The sequence below is a fragment of the Mus caroli genome, unplaced genomic scaffold (assembly GCF_978045245.1).
Source record: "Mus caroli unplaced genomic scaffold, Mus_caroli_1 scaffold_1, whole genome shotgun sequence".
Taxonomy (NCBI): Eukaryota; Metazoa; Chordata; class Mammalia; order Rodentia; family Muridae; genus Mus; species Mus caroli.
In genome coordinates this window covers 35,786,446-35,802,597 of record NW_028227256.1, presented here as the reverse complement: position 1 = coordinate 35,802,597, position 16,152 = coordinate 35,786,446, and the positions used below count along the sequence as shown (strand labels likewise).

Here is a 16,152-nt window from a genome sequence, read left to right as displayed (position 1 = left end):
ATAAATCTTTTTTTAAAAAAAAAGGAAGAAAAAGTTTATTTCATCTTATACTTCCAGGTCACAGTACATCAGTGGGAAGACAGGACAGAAGAAATCAGTGAGGAAGGCTGCTTACTGACTCCCTGCCAAGCATCTGACACAGCCAGCTTTCTCATATAGCCCAGGGCCGCCTTCCTAGGAATGGTGCCACCCTTGGTGGGTTGCAAACTCCTACATCAATTAGCACTCAAAAAAAAAAAAATCCCACAAAAATGTTCACAGGCCAGTCTGATGGAGACAATTTCTCAACTGAGACTCACTCAGATAAAAGAAGTCTATGGAGAAAATAGGCAGGAGGCCCACCTGCTCGAGTTATGCTTGCCTCTGGGGCCAGAGCCATCTTTGTTACTCAGGGGTTGTTTTCCGGTTCTCTTCACTTTGGACAAATGACCACTGTCTCTTGTGCCCCCACATCAGTAGCTTTTAGATAGATAAATTCATTATTTTTCTTTATTATTTTCTTTTTTTAAATTTTGTAATTATATTTATTCACATTTAACCCAATTTAGTGGTGAGTTCTTTAGCCTTTGCCTTTTCTAGCTTGGCAATGCGAGCCACAGACTTAGGACCCAGGACATTGCCTCCCCAGTGGCAACGGATCTTGTCATATCTGTCATTATAATTGGTCCTAATAGCTTCCACCGGCTTAGCCAAAGCATCCTTGTCTTCCAAGTTAACCTGTGTGAAGGCAACAGTGGCACATGCCTTCTTGTGGACCTGGCACCCCAGCCTGGCCTTTCCCTTAATGATGCAGTAGGGCACCCCCATCTTTCAACACAGGGCAGGCAGGAAAATCACCAGCTCAATCGGGTCTACCACATGGGCAATCACCACCAGCTGAGTCTTCTTGTTCTCCACCAAGGTGGTGACTGTATTGACTCCTGCTCGGAGGACAGGCAGGACGTCGCCTTTGCCTGCAGCTTTCTTCTCAGCATGGGCCAGTAGACTTTGCTTCTTCTCTTGCTTTGTCTCTGGCCTGTACTTGTGGGCAAGCTTAAGCAGCTGAGTAGCTGTCTGCCTGTTCAGCGCCTGGGTGAACTGGTTACTGGCAGGAGGGATTTTGAGCCGCTTATAGGAGATGGCTTTTTGCCACTGCAGCCTGATGTAGCAGGGCTATTTGACAAAGCATGTTAGATCTCTTTTAGACTGGATGTCCTGCCCAATGCCGAAGTTCTTGGTCCTTTTCTCAAACAAAGGATTGACCACCTTTTTGGATTTCTGTTTCTTGACGACAGTGGGGGCTGGGGCCACCTTCTTTTCTTTGACCTTCTTTTCTTTGGGCATCTTGCTCGTCTGGTGGAGAGCCATTATTTTTCTTTTAATCAGATAACAAGAATAGCAAGTTCTTGGCCCATACTTTGATAGTATTCGAAGTTCACTAGGTGTTCCCGTTTCTGACAAACGAATGATCGATTACTGTGAGAACCTGCAGGGCCTATGTTTTATGTACTTTCCCCTTTACTGCCTCAAGTAAAGAACTCAGTCACTTAACAGGATTTTGTTCATCGTGATTTTAGATTTTCTCTGAGCAAAGGGGGAAAAAAAGTACAATTTCCTAAGGATACATTTTTGAAATAAAGTTCATCTTAAGCAGGTGATATAAACGAAATAATCTAGTCTTGATTGCTGTGTCATTAGCAGCTCTTTGCAGTTTCTGACCCTTCCGAAGCTTTTACATCTTGTCTCTGTAGATTTTCTTCCTCTAGACATTTTATGCAGACACATAAAATATGCGGTGCTTTGTCCTTTGTGGTTGTTTTTTTCCAGTTAGTACAGTATTTAGGGTTCACATGTGCTATAGGTTCATATACGTTATACATGTATAAGTGCCTCATCCCATGTAGATGCCAAAAGTTATTCCACTCTATGGATATGCTTCTTTTGAAATGCATTCATTGTTCAGTGCAGTGGACATTTGGATTGTTTCCTTGAGTACTGTGGGTAACTATGTGAGCACTCACCCATTTTCGCACAGACATATTTTTTTCTTCACTTGAGTATTTTGAGTATATACTGAGGATTTGTTTACTTGGTTATGGATAACTCTAATTTTAACACTGTGGAAACAGAATAAGTTTTATGAAGCAATCACCATTGTGCACTCTCACCAGTAATACATAAAAGCTCTTTTGTTTCTAGTGTCAATTTGCTAATAGTTTCTTCCGGTGATTTTTATAGTCAGTGGCTGTGAAATGAGAGCTCATTAAGATTTTGATGATTTTTATTTCCCTGCTATTAATGACGCTGAGCATCCTCTCGTGATTATTGGGTATTTATGCAGCTGAACAAATGTCTGCAGAACTTTTGCTCACATTTAAACAAGGCTATTTGCATTTTTATTATTAAATTTAAGAAATCTGTAGATAATTTAGGTATTAGTCTGTCATGGTTTGGATCTCAAATGTCCCCCAAAGGCCATGTGATAAGGACTTGGTGGTCAGTCCGAGGAGCTGTTGGAGGGGCCAACAGCCAGTAGGAGGCAGATGTGCAGCTGGAGCAAGCAGGGACCATGGCCTTGGGGATCTGCCTTAATCTGGTCCTTGACGCCAACTCCCCCTCCCTCTATTACTCTTTCCCTTGCTCTTTCTCTTTTTTATCCTCTCTCTCTCTCTCTCTCTCTCTCTCTCTCCTCACCCATAAGCTAAGATTTTTCACACTTTCTTTGCCATGTTTTTTTTTAACTGACCACAGGCCCAGAAACAACAAATGACCATGGTCTGGCCCTGTGACCTCAAACTGACCCCCGATCATGGACTGACACCTCTGACTGTGGACTGACCTCCTGACTGTGGACTAACAGCTCTGATCATAGGCTGAACCCTGCCTGTGGACAGACCCCCGACTTTATACTGGCCCCCTGACTGTGGACTGACCCCTTGACTGTGTACTGACCCCTCTGACCATGGACTGACCCCTCTGATTTTCACTGACCCCTCTGACTGTGAACTGACCCCTCTGACTATGGACTGACCCCTGACTGTGGACTGACTGTGTGACCATGGACTGAACCCCTGACCATGGACTGACTTCTCTGACCATAAACTGACTCTTGTGACTGTAGACTGACCTCCTGACCATGGACTGACCTCCTGACCATGGACTGACCTCTTTGACTGTGGACTGACTCCTCTAACCATGGACTGACCCCACTGACACCTCTGACTATGGACTGATCCCTCTGAATGTGGGCTGACTCCTCTGAAGTCATTCTTCTTTTATGTGTAGTTTCCCCTGTATTTCATTATAGCTACAGAAAGATATTACATATTTCTTTATCATGTGTCTCTCTGTATTAGATAGGTAGGTAGGTAAGTATACAGACAGATAGATGATAAATAAATAGGTAGATGATAGATAGATAGATAGATAGATAGATAGATAGATAGATAGACAGGCAGATAGATGATAGGTAAATCGATGGTAGATAAATAGGAAGATGATAGATAGACAGATTTGAATTTTTTCTCTTTGGTTTGTCTCTTGACCTTTTGCTATCACGTGGATATGTGCACCCCAGATTTCACATGTTAGAACCTTAAGCTCCAGAGTCACATATTAATAAGATTTGGAGTTAGATCCATAAGGAAGTGATTGATAGTCCTTATGAATAGATCAATGATAACCTTGGATCCATTGTGGAAGGATGGGCTCTTGAGAGTTTTTTTTTTTTTTCTTTCTGAGACAGGGTTTCTCTACATATCTCTGGCTGTCCTGAAACTCACTTTGTGAATCTGGCTGGCTTCGAACTCAGAAATCTGCCTGCCCCCTGCCTAGAGTTTTATTTTGTTGTAAGAGTAAGCTCCCATCCTCTTTACCATGACTGTGAGGCTCTTTGCTGTGTTGTGGCACAGAAGGAAGGTCCTTGCCTGATGCAAATTAGGCAGATGTGGGCACCATGCTTTTAGTATTTCCTTAGGACTGTGATGTAAATAAGTGGCTGTTCTTTATGAATAATGTGCAGTCAGAGCATCAAAGCGAGATCAAGATTTGTCTTCTGGGGGGAGGGGGATAATACTGTAAACTTTGAATGAAATCTGTGCTCTCTTTTGCGGCTTGTGCTTTCAATGCCAATCCTAAAAAACAACTGTCATATCTTAACTAAAATTCCACTATTTCAAATGACTATGCAGTCCAGGGAGGCCTTGAACTTATGACTCCAGCCTCGGTCTCCTAAGTTGCTGGGACTATAGGCCTGCACAGTCATTCACTAGCATGCCATTTTGTCATTGTTTTCCTGGGTGCTTGTGAGGACTGGTGGGTAAGAAGAAGAAATAGAGTCATTCAGGTGAAAGACAGAAGTGAAATCTATTTGCAGAAGCATAACAATTCATGTGGGAAGTGCCAAGATCTTAAAAAAATGTTTAGAAGTAAGAAATAAATTAAGGCATATTCTAGGAGCTGAACACAAATTTAGTGTGCTCTGGGGTTGGCCTACTGTGTGTGTGTGTGTGGGTGTGTGTGTGAGAGAGAGACAGAGAGACAGAGAGACAGAGAGACAGAGAGAGACAGAGACATAGAGAGAGATAAGAGAGACAGAGATAGAGACAGACAGCTAGGGACAGAGAGAGATGAGAGATGATAGGGAGAGAGAGAGAGAGAGAGCCACAGTACTCAGTATCAGGTCTCCTGGAGTTGGAGCTCAAGGCACCTGACATGGGTGCTGGGAACAAACTGGTCTTCTGCAAGAACACATACTCAACCTCTGAGCCATCTCTCCAGCACCTAGTCCTGCTTTTGGTTAAATTAGGCTATTAAGTTAGGGCAGGTGTTCTATTAAGGGCATAAGTTTTGATACTGATGTTACCCCTGGCTGAAGAAACAGTAACAAAGAACAGACATGATTGCTTTCCTGTCTCAGCTAAGATAGCAATGCTCCTTCTTCCAAAAGACAACTTAAGAACAGCAGCTGTGTCTGCTCTCTAACATGTGATATGCATCAGAAGGAGAGAACTGCCAGTCATATGATCTATTCTTCAGTGTGAATCACATGAATGGCCAGGGTCACTTAGGAGCCAGAACATCATCCAGGCACTCCAGACCTACTGTGTGGCCATCTAACTTCCACAAACATCTATTCTTATGCTCCAGGTATCCTGAGGCCAGCACACACTCCCCACTGGGATGCATTCCATGCAGTCAGCCCAAGAACAATGAAACAAATAAGGAGAAGTCTTGAAAGCCAGAAACTAAGATCTTTAAAAGAAACACTCTCTTCCTACGGATTGATTTATCCTGGAAACTTGTTACAGTAACAAAAAGCTGACTATTGTCTGTGGAAGTTGCAGCTGAGTCTCGTTGGCATTGCTGGGGCAGGAGAAAGAGGGAAGGGGGAGTAACAATGGCAATCTCAACACTCATACCTAGAGAACCTCTCCACTGTACATGTTTAACCCGAAGTGAAGGAAGGAGAGATGATAGGATCTTAATGTCACAGATCTCTTGGAGGGGCTGGCAGGACCCTACTCACATAGAATCATGGCTTTCCACTCTGCACACATCCTCCTGGTCATCTTTGTTTCTCTAGATGCATCTGTTCATTCATCTCACTCTGAGGAAGGACCATGGTTTGGTTTGAAAGCATGGGAGTGCATATTGGTTGGTAAGAAATTTGTGTGTCCTCTAGTACCAACCCAGGTACCTCCAACTTTGAATTTGAAAACATGATTAAAGAGTCCAGTATAAACCTTTTATATTTATTTTTTATAATGAAGAATTTGAGTTTCTTTTTTTGAATTTCAGTGTCTTTTGGTTTCCAAACATTAATCTAAAGACCCACTTACACTCTTAAAAATGTTTAAGGCCACCCTAAAGCTCCTGACAATCTCAGTTATGGCCACATATGCTTGAGAGTATTAGAAGTCAAAGATGCAAGGCTTTTAATCCATTTTAAATGAATATACCCACTATGCTCATTATATAAAAATTCATTTGAAAAAATAGCTATATTTTCACTGTATACAATTTTACAAATCTCTTTAGTAGTTAACCTAAGAGAGAACAGATGGGTTTGTACAAGTCTTTCTGTATGTTGTCTGTTGCAACGCACTATTTTAGGCCAGGAATATGAAGAAAGTTCATCACATAGATAAGTGGAACAAAAGAAGAAATATTTCATTATTTTTAGGGAATTTGGCCTGAGTTTTCCTTAAAATCCACACTTAGCAGGGTTAGTTCCTTAACCATTACTCCAACATGGAACCCAAATGCTTATCAATGAGTATATTTGTTTTCTGTGACATTAAATCATTGATGGAGTAATCACTTATAAACTTATAAACCTAACACAACTAATTATCTGATTCCTGAGACACTAACAGGCATCCTCTAATTCAATGTGATCTTGAACTACCACACGGGGCTAAGGATTCAGTTGCTTGGGTTAAGCGTTTGGTCTCACAAGACTGCCTTTTCTTTGATGTCAAAAACACACTTCCTCTAGTGAGGTCACATCTCCCCAAGTTTCCACTACCTCTCAAAATAGCACCACCAGTTTGTCGACCCACAACTTGAGCCTATCCTGGTCACTTCCTATTCAAGCCATAATACCACAGCCCCACGTTTGGCAGCTTGCTAAGGCATCTCCTAGAACTTAGGGAAATGATTTACTCAATATAAGGTTTCATTGTAAGTCAGCAACAGCCAGTAGAGGTGGATCACGGGGCAAGCTTGTGTGTGTGTGTGTGTGTGTGTGTGTGTGTGTGTGTGTGTGTGTGATGTGCTGGGTTGTAGGGACAGGACATTGAGCTTCCAGAACTTCCACGAGTTCTCCAGGCAACTCACTTTTCAGCCCTTAGATTTGCTCTTCTGCCTCTAGACTCGACTCAGGAACCCAGAGGTTTTCATGGTGGTTCCATAACAGAGGCTCCATCTGTTCACTCAATCTCCCAGCCCTCTCAACCTTCTCACATGATAATGCTCACAGTCCCTGCCTCCTAGTCAGGCAGTCTTTCTGGAAAACAGCTCCTCTTGAGCCCAGCTACAGTTGTTTAACTAGAACAAAAGGCACTCCCACTTCCCAGGAGGCCTTAAAGGAGGTAGGATCTCTCCTTCAGAAAGCAAAGGCCAAGCATGCCTTCCTTACATGATACCATTGTTCTATCTATCTGTCTGTCTGTCTATCTATCTAGTTATAATACTACCAGTCTCAACAGAAAAAAAAAAATGGAATCTTACTAAATTCACAGTGGTGGATGAAAATATTCCAGAATATTTTGTGTTTAAATATTGTGTTTAAATAAATTTTATCACTGGCAAGGAATATCACTCATTTTCTTTGAAATGACAAACCCATCTCGTTCATTTAGGAAACGAAGTGCCCGTCTACCGCTCAGATTCAGTAGTCATAATTTAGGAATTACTTGGCAAATGTGATGGCTCTAAGATGGCTTTGAGGTGATCACATGATGTCCTAGGCCCAAGAGCCAGCTCCAGAAGAGGTGTTTACACAGACATGCATGGCCTCCAGACAACCTCCACCCTTTGCCTTGGGGTAGGATTCCTGCGCACTTCTCATCTGTACCGCTAGTTTTTGTCAGAGTGACAAAAATCTGGGAAAAGGGTCTCTGTGAAGAATTACTAAGCTCTGTTGGCTTGTGGGTAGGTCTATAGAGGATTGTCTTGATCATGTTAATTGGGGCGCATGCTGGGGTAGGTTTTTGGGGGAGAGAGACTTGCCCATTGGAATGTACACAGTTCTCTGGGTTTGGGTCCAGAACTCTATAAGCATAAAAAAGGCGATGAGTCCAAGGAAGCACCCCTGACTTCATCCTCTCTCTGCTTCCAGACCACTGAGGCTGAGGGGGATGACCAGCTGACCTCGTGTTTCTCCTGCTGTGATGCATTCCGTCTCTCTGGAACGATAAGTCAACACAAAGCCGTTTTCCTTGTCTTAGTTATGTTTCTATTGCCATGATAAAACATAATGACCAGACAACTTGTAATATATAAAGCATTTAATTAGGAAACCACAGTGCCATAGAATTAGAGTCCATGACCATCACGTCTGGGGGCATGGCAACAGGTAGGCAGGCATGGCGCTGGAGCAGTAGCTGAGAGCTAATGTCTGATCCACAAATACACAGAGAGAGAAATAACTGAGAATGATGTGGGCTTTGAAACCTCAGTGACACACCTCCTCCAAGAAAGCCACACCTCCCAATCCTTCCCGAATATTTCTACCCATCGAAACTACTACACTCTTTTAATTTGTTGTTTTGTTTTGTTGGGTTTTTTTTTTGTTGTTGTTGTTGTTGTTTTTGGTAAAATACACTTATTTTCCATACACTGCTGAGGGTTGAACTAGACTTAATTTTATAAAAACACAGTTCAAGGTACAGACTCTCACATATAAATCAAGCAGGAGATAAAATGGCTCCACAAAAGAGAGTCTCAGCAGCTTGGGTCAGGCTCAGAACTGGAGATGTGCTCTGAGTAGATTTCTTGCCGGTACTTCCTAGGAGCCATGGATTTCCCCAGCACTTAGCAGAACATGTTCAAGGGGCTGTCGAGGTTGTGTTCTCTTAGTGTTCTCTGCTTAGGGAGAAAGATGGTCCTGGTAACAGACAGGTCAGACCACTTGTTTGGGGATGGCCAGGCAGATGTTGGAGTGGTTACAGGAGTGAGGAACTTCACTGTGGATGTGTGGTGAGGGTAGCCATTGGGGAACTCCAGAGATCTTCCTTCACTGAATCAGCTTCATGGATGGTTAGTTCCTGTTCATTTGAAAACAATTGTCTGAATGGCTCCTGCTGTAGCCTGTTGTTCACAGGAATTGGGAAGCGCCACAGTTGGACTTTGCAGATGTGGGCAGCAGCTGGGTCACCTTTCAGGAGTCCATTCTGCTGGTGCTAGCAGGAGGCCCTAAGTTGCCTTTTTATTATTATTATTATTTTGTCACAGCAAAAGTAATGGCTCTAAAACACCACAGACCACAGGACCTATCATGCTTCCTAGAGGACAGCCTCTCTCCTGTGAGAATATGGTGTGAAGTGGAGAACTGTCTGCTGCTCTTGTTTTTAGAAGAAACTGTTAGCTAAACTATGGGACTCTTAACCCACAACAAGACAGTATGGAGATACAACTGCAGCAGGAACTGCAAGGCTGAGTGGACCATGGAACTGAGTCATCTTATACCCAGCGGTGTCAGACAGAGGCTGTCTTTGAGAACGTCCTGACTCAAGTCAAACATGAGCTCAGGTCTCACTGGGATCTTTGAATGAGACAGAGCCTGCTTCTTGGTTCAGGCAGGCTTACCTCAAAGAATTAAGGCCCTAGAGACTCAACAGCCACCCATGCCACTCAGAGCCAGTGGATCCCAGGTTCCTTGTTTTAACATTGCAAAGAATGACCAGCAAGGAGAGTAGAGAAAAGCTAGCAGAACTTTATTGAGGCAGAGATGCAGAGAACTCACAAGGAATTTGCCAATGTGGCCTTGGCTGGATCCCCTTTTATACTCAGAAATTAAGCCTGATTGGGCAGAGCTGAGAGGCTCCTGTCTGTCTGAAGTGAATGGATGTGGAAGAGACTGGCTCAGGGTAGGGGGAAGGTAAGAGAGAAGTCAAGGCTCAGGAAAAGCCTGATGGTAGGAGGCCAGCTGAGGAAGACCCACCAGAAGTTCTGGGGGAACAGAGGAGGGGTGGCAAGATGAGGGAGGGACTGAGGAGCCAGGAGGTGAGGTGGGCAAGGGCTGGCCAGCCATTGTCAGGACAAAAGTCAGTCATAATCTTCATAAATTGGGCCTTTTAAAAGTCACAGCTTCTGAGTGAAATGTACAGAAAATGGACTTCTGAATCACACAGAAGCTGTCTTCTCGGAGCCTGGCCCAGTACTCGTGGGCAGGAGAACAGCCTTGGAGATAATTTCACAGGTTATGGGGTCAATCTCCCATTCACTGTCTGTGTTGTGTTCCTGGGGAGGCTTCCTGTCTGCAGATGACTCCTTCTGAGATAAGTTCACTGAGAAACCAACCCTGCCTGCCAGTTTGTAAACGTTTTTCTCCAGACATTTCTTACCCAGTTCTCTCTCTCTCTCTCTCTCTCTCTCTCTCTCTCTCTCTCTCTCTCTCTCTGTGTGTGTGGGGGGGGGAAGGAAGGGAGGAAGAGAGAGAGAGAGAGAGAGAGAGAGAGAGAGAGAGAGAGAGAGAGAGAGATTCTCTGAGTGGACCTGGTGGAAGTTGCTCTGTAGACCAGGCTGGACTAGAACTCAAGAATTTGCCTACCTCTGCCTCCCTATACTGGGATTAAAGTGAGCCACCATGCCCAGGTAACCAATCAGGGTTGTTAAGAAACTATGAATGGGGCTGGAGAGATGGCACAGCAGTTAAGGGGTGGTACCACCTTTGCAGAGGACCTGAGTTCAGTTCCTAGCACCCACACTGGGTAACTCACAATTCCCTCTTAAGTCCTGCTGGAAGGAATCCCACACTTTTCCTGACTCTGTGGGCCCTATATTCAAGTACACACACCCACACCCACACCCACACAGAGATGCAAACATAAAAATAATAAAAGTAATTTTTTAAAAAAAAATCTATGGATAGAGGAAGGTATGGTACCTAGCATTTACCATGCCCTGCATCCCTGAGGCTGAGACAGGAGGATTGCCTCATGCTGGAGGCCAACCTGAGCTTCAGAGTGAGTTCCAGGCAAGCCTGCACTCCATTGAGGCATGGTCTTTTAAAAAGAAAACAACAACAACAAAAAAAAAAAAAACCCAGAATAGAAACAAATACAAATAACTAAGGAAGAATAAAGATTTGTACTATACCAAAGCTCAAGCGATCTGACCTTTCCCCAGGTTAAAAAAAAATTTTTTTTTTTAAAGAATGATTGTTGATCTACTTATGTGTTTTATTATCGTTGACATTGTTGCATTTTCCTAAGTTTTGGATTTCGTTTGCTTTCTCCAAGGTGTTTTCTGCGCGGTGCGGCTGGGTTGCTGCATCTGTACAATTTCTCCACGAGCCAATGGGGACCAGGAGGCCTGGGATGGTGGGTGCGCGGTGCGTCCTCCTGGCTTCCTGCAACGTGGACGCGCGCGCGCGTGCACAGCGGTGGCGGCGACGACGCGCAGGACCAGGCCCACACTCCCGGGCGGCAGTGGGCGGCGGTCTTGCACCCCAAGCTCGCACGCACCCGGCTTCCTCCTTCCGGCGTGGCTGCACCCCTGCACCCTGCAGGAGGGCAGGCGGGTAGCGGCACGGAGGTCTGGGCAGAGCCCGCCTCCGTGGCTCCGGGGACGCCCACAGGCCCCGCGAGGCCCGAGCAGAGCGCCAGCGGCTGGGAGGAGCGCGAGCGCCGATGCACGGAGGGTGAGCTGGGAACTCGGGGGTAGCGGGTCTCAATGAAGTGCTGTCCCTCACCCCTGTGCCGGGTAGACTGAAGGGTGGTGGACTCGGTTTTCCTCAGCGAGCTACCTCGGTGTGTGCTGTGGCGACTTAAAGACGTCCCTGGATGGAGAGATTCCTGGGAAGAGCCTTCATCACTTAATTATGCAACGAGGCGGCGTCCTTGTGCTGGATGCAGTGATGAATGGAATCGATGATACTTGAACCATCCATCGTCTACCTTTTGCCACCCTGGGATGGAGACTTGCGTTTGTAAATGTGGGGTGGGGTGGAAAGAGGAGAATGTTTTCCCGCTTGGGTCCCAGGAGCGTGCTGGGAAGGAGGACTGGAGGGAGGAACCTGTGCAGCCTTTGCGAGGGAGCGCACGGTTGAGCGCGGCTCCCGGGGCGCTAGGGGAAGGAGTTCTGCCTGCAAGCAGGTCCTGCTTGCTGGCCCATACCTTCACCAAGAGGTCTGTCAGAAGTTGGAGGTCTAGGCATCAATTACTGCACTTTCTGGCTGGAAAGATGAAACAGGTTTTCCAAAGGCTGGTGCTTTTTCATTCTCCAAGTCTATTCAAGGCAGGAAAGGGCAGGGCAGCGAATACAAAGTAGCTCAGCCAGGCAGGTTCTGGTTAGCCACAAGGAGTTGGGTTTTTGCGCTGGTCTGTTGGAACTGCCAGAGTAGGATATGTCTTGAGACGTTCTTAAAATGAGACAGCTCAGCTTCGTTCCGGCTTGCTGATCACTAGCCACGACTTCATCTTTTCTAAGTGACTGGGTTAAAAGGAAAAGACACAGAGAGAAATGACTGTCTACCTTCCGCGGTCCCCAGGGTAATTAGGACATAGTTTATCTTGAAGCAGAATTGGAGTTTCAAGATGAGAAGAAAAATCTTCACGTGTTTGCTCTTGACCCTCAAGAACAGAAGAAATTCTCAAGAAAGCCTTCCCCTCTCGGAAAGGAAAATAGAGTTTTGTTTGTTTGTTTGTTTTGTTTTTGCAAAGTTGAACAAAGAGCATCAGAAAACACTTGCAAGTATTCTGTGCCACTTGCAGTAATATTTGGGTCAGTTTTGAAGAATTAGGAGAGAGAGCCAGGAATACAGTGGGGAGAGAGGACTATATAAGACCCTGAACTTGAGATCTTCCGAACCAGACAGTTTTCTCATCACACAGTCTGGAATTGCTTAAGCTATGTGAGGTGAACTTACCATTAATTTTAATACTGAGGTTTTCCTTTTTTAGAATAAAGGCCATTGTTTGTTTATTGTGCCAACAACCCTACCTATGATTTCTCTAATCCCACCAGGTTGACGGTTATTCCATTATTCATTTATCAAATGACGGTTGTCTGGAATCTGCCAGATGCTAAGGCTTGACAGAACCCAGAGTGTATCTGTCATTGGAATAACTCATGGTTCTGTATAAAAAATTACTTACCCAACATCTAGCAAATAAAACAGTGGAATTGGATGATTCATGATAAAAATATATTTCAGTAATAATTTTAATTTTCTTACCAAATCACAGGGATGGTTCTTAAATAGCCGGCTCTTATACCACATTTGAAATATATTCTTGCTTATCAAGAAATACAGATGCTACCTGCTTTTTGTGAGGAACCTGTTCTAGAAAATATGCATGAGTATTCCAACTGACTGATTCCCATAGAAACTAAGTTATATTAAGAAAATTGACCTAACTTTGAGGGGTGGTTTTGGTCTTTTGTTTTTGAGATGGGGTTTATGCAGCCCGTCCTGGCTGCAAGCTGTGCAGCCGAGGATGGCCTTGAATTCTCACTGTTATTTCAGACCATCCCACACAGTGACAGAGGGACCGTAAATCTCAAGAGGAACAAGTCCAGCTTGGCAATGTGACGCCTCCAAACCCAGGCCGCAGATGGTCCGTGATGGAAAATGTGAACCCGTCAGGTATTTAAGATCATGGCTATTCAATATCTGTAGTGCCTCCTGTCTCTCCGATATAGACATCTCAGGGACGTAAACCCCTGCTGATGGCTGTGTACGCACACACTCAGAAATGGTTCCTGAAATGTAGTATGGCATGCATTGCAGCTAGTGCTAGCTTCATACCCGATGTACAGTCTCTGGACACTCTCCCTTACTCCAAGCTTCTGCCTCCACCACTCTTGTATCTCTCACTGGACAGAGTTAGGATGTTTTCTTCTGCTATCCAAGCACAAGTGCATCCTTCTAAGGCAGGGTTGGGAGGACGGCAGCGGAAAAGACAGAGGAGAATTCTGAACTACGATCCAGAAGATCATGCACTGTGAATTTAGAAGCTCAATGGCCTGTGATAGAACTCTCGATGTAGACACATGCATACACTGTTCTGTGCCTTACTACGCTGTAGTTTGATAAATTTGCTGCTACATCACAATTCAAAATTGAAAAGTATGGGAGGGCGGGTAATATCCCCCTTGTTCTGGCCTCAGGTCTGGTTCTCTTCTCCCCAGGGTCCCTCCAAGCCTAGCAGCTCCTTGGTATTACCAGGTTGTGGGAGGTTTCCTTTGGATCTGGGCGTGCTGCAAAAGTTCAGCATTGTAGCTGTGGAGTCAGAGGTGTGATGGAGTAAGGACCCGGCCTCCACCTCTTCCACAGCCGCCCTCGGCTTACGAGGGACACTGACCTCCTTGTAGCTTTCGGAATTCTAGAACCTAGACTTCCCATTCACCTCTTCCTCATTTGCTCCATTTCTCCTGTCACCAGTTTTTTGTTTGTAATCAAAATTAGCTTTCTTATAGCCGAGTATGCATTCAAAGATGCAGGTTCAGTTGTTTTTTTTCCCACCCAGGTGTTGATGGATTCATTATAAACAGGGAGCTGAAATCTGCATGCGGTCTTGGTATGAAAATGTTCAGGGCCATCTTCAGGGCTGGCAGATTGTTCTTTTCTGGTGTTTATAATTGGTGCACGCTTTTACCTTATTTATTTTGCACATACCCTGGGCATGCATGTGTGCAGTCAGGAATCTGTGCCTCTGGGTGTGTGTGAGTGTGTGTGTGTGTGTGTGTGTGTGTGTGTGTGTGTGTCTTTACAAGTATATATGTGTCAGGACACAGCATGTGGAGGGCAAAGGACAACTGCTGGGGCCAGTCTTTTCTTCCACCGTGTGAATCCCAAGGATCGGACTCAGGTCTTCAGGCCTGTTGATCACATTTAACCCTGAACCACCTCACTGGTCCAATCTGTGCATTTTTAAAGGCTGACATCAAAGAATTGGGAGTCACACAGCACTAAGGCAAAGAAGCTGCATTGAACGGGAGCTGCAGTGCATGGCAGGCCTGCCCCTTACTGAGTGAAGAGCTGGTGGTATGTACCAGAAGTCCTCAGAGCCCTGGCAGGATGTGAAAAGGAGCAGCGGGTCAATTGGGGTAATAAAAATGTATTCAAGCTTAGAGGGAGATGCTGGGGTTAGGGGGCAAGCAACAGTCTGCTGAATAGTAACTTTATGTCTTTTAAACTAGTACTGAAAAACAAAGACAAAACACCCAGGTCATTCCTCACTCAATTAACTGCAACATAATTTCTTCCTACCTTTGAGAACTTTCAGACTAGTGAACCAGGGTACAGAGCACCACCAACAGAACTGAGAAATCTCATCTCTGCCAGAGAGCTGAACCCTATAGAACTAACAGGAGTCCAGGATCCAGCTTTATGCTCTGTTATCAGGGTGCTGCCCGAACTAGTCCGTCCGTGGTGAGAATGGCCGTGCCCTGTCAGTCCTGTGGACTGCTTGCCCACCCTTGAATGCTATAGCCAGCAGCAGCTCCCAGTTACCTAGATATGGCCCAGAGATGGTGTCCCAGGCAAGTGGGCACGCCCAGTGTTGAGAGTGGTGGCAGGCATGTTCTCCACTAAATCTGTCTCTCTGAAATGAATGACCACTACTTTTAACACCACTCTATCCCCCCTCCTCCCCCAGGCCCTAGCTTTCCCACCCTGACCCTTCCCAGTTACTGATCTGCACAGATCTCTCACCTAACACATGAACCTCTCTTATTAGTATTCAGTACTAGAGCAGGGAACATGTGTTGTCGCTGTGTTCCAGGGGCCTCTGACGGCAGTTGGTGTATTCCTGAATGAGTGACTGGCTAAAGCCTGTATAAAGAGAGTTGACTGGGCCTGTGTGCCACAGGACCTTTTTAAAGAGTGTTATCTAAACCAGCTTGGCATGTGATGGATGGGATCAGTCTGGGAGAGGCTTTGTGCTTCAACAACAGGGGAACATGGATAGCTGAGACAAATGAATCTACAGGCATCCCTTTTTTTTAAATGCAGGCGAGAGAAAGGTACATCCAAAGATGGTACCTGCACTGTGTCTGTCACTGGTGATGACAGACATTCTTATGTGTGCTGCCTCTCCTTTGTTTGAGAGAAAAGAGAGGTGCAGGCTTTTCATGGGCTCTGTTGTTCTTTTCTCCCCAGCTCTCTTCCTCTGTACAGTCACCAGTTCTGTGTGTGGGTTTTCAGAGCCCACCCCTTGGCTCGTTGGCATCTTGTGTACCACTTAATGACTGGAAGGAGGAAGGCTCTGAAGATGGATATGCCAGCTCCTAGGGGGCTGGGGCTCTGTGTGCAGGAGCACGCTGTGCCCAGAGCAGTGTGAGACATGCTCAACTCTGCCACCACCATTAGCTAGCTGCAAGTGGCATAGTGGGGCTGTATTGGCTCCTCGAACAACGGGGAGTTAATTACAGCAAATGCCAGGCCTTTTAAAGGCTATTTATCACCTAGTTACAGGGAAGCACTAGCCTTTCGTGGAGCCC

The 16,152-nt window shown here is 45.3% G+C and overlaps 1 protein-coding gene across 1 annotated transcript in view; it reads left to right on the top strand.

Moving 5' to 3' along the window:
• The first annotated feature begins 11,095 nt into the window (after nucleotides 1–11,095).
• The window catches only part of Chst10 (carbohydrate sulfotransferase 10), a 33,086-nt gene continuing 28,029 nt past the window's right edge, over nucleotides 11,096–16,152 (top strand). The window contains exons 1-2 of the mRNA XM_029482443.2: nucleotides 11,096–11,347; nucleotides 13,175–13,294. Coding sequence (XP_029338303.1) covers nucleotides 13,273–13,294 — 22 coding nt within the window. The 5' untranslated portion in view covers nucleotides 11,096–11,347; nucleotides 13,175–13,272. The remainder of the gene's footprint in view (nucleotides 11,348–13,174; nucleotides 13,295–16,152) is intronic.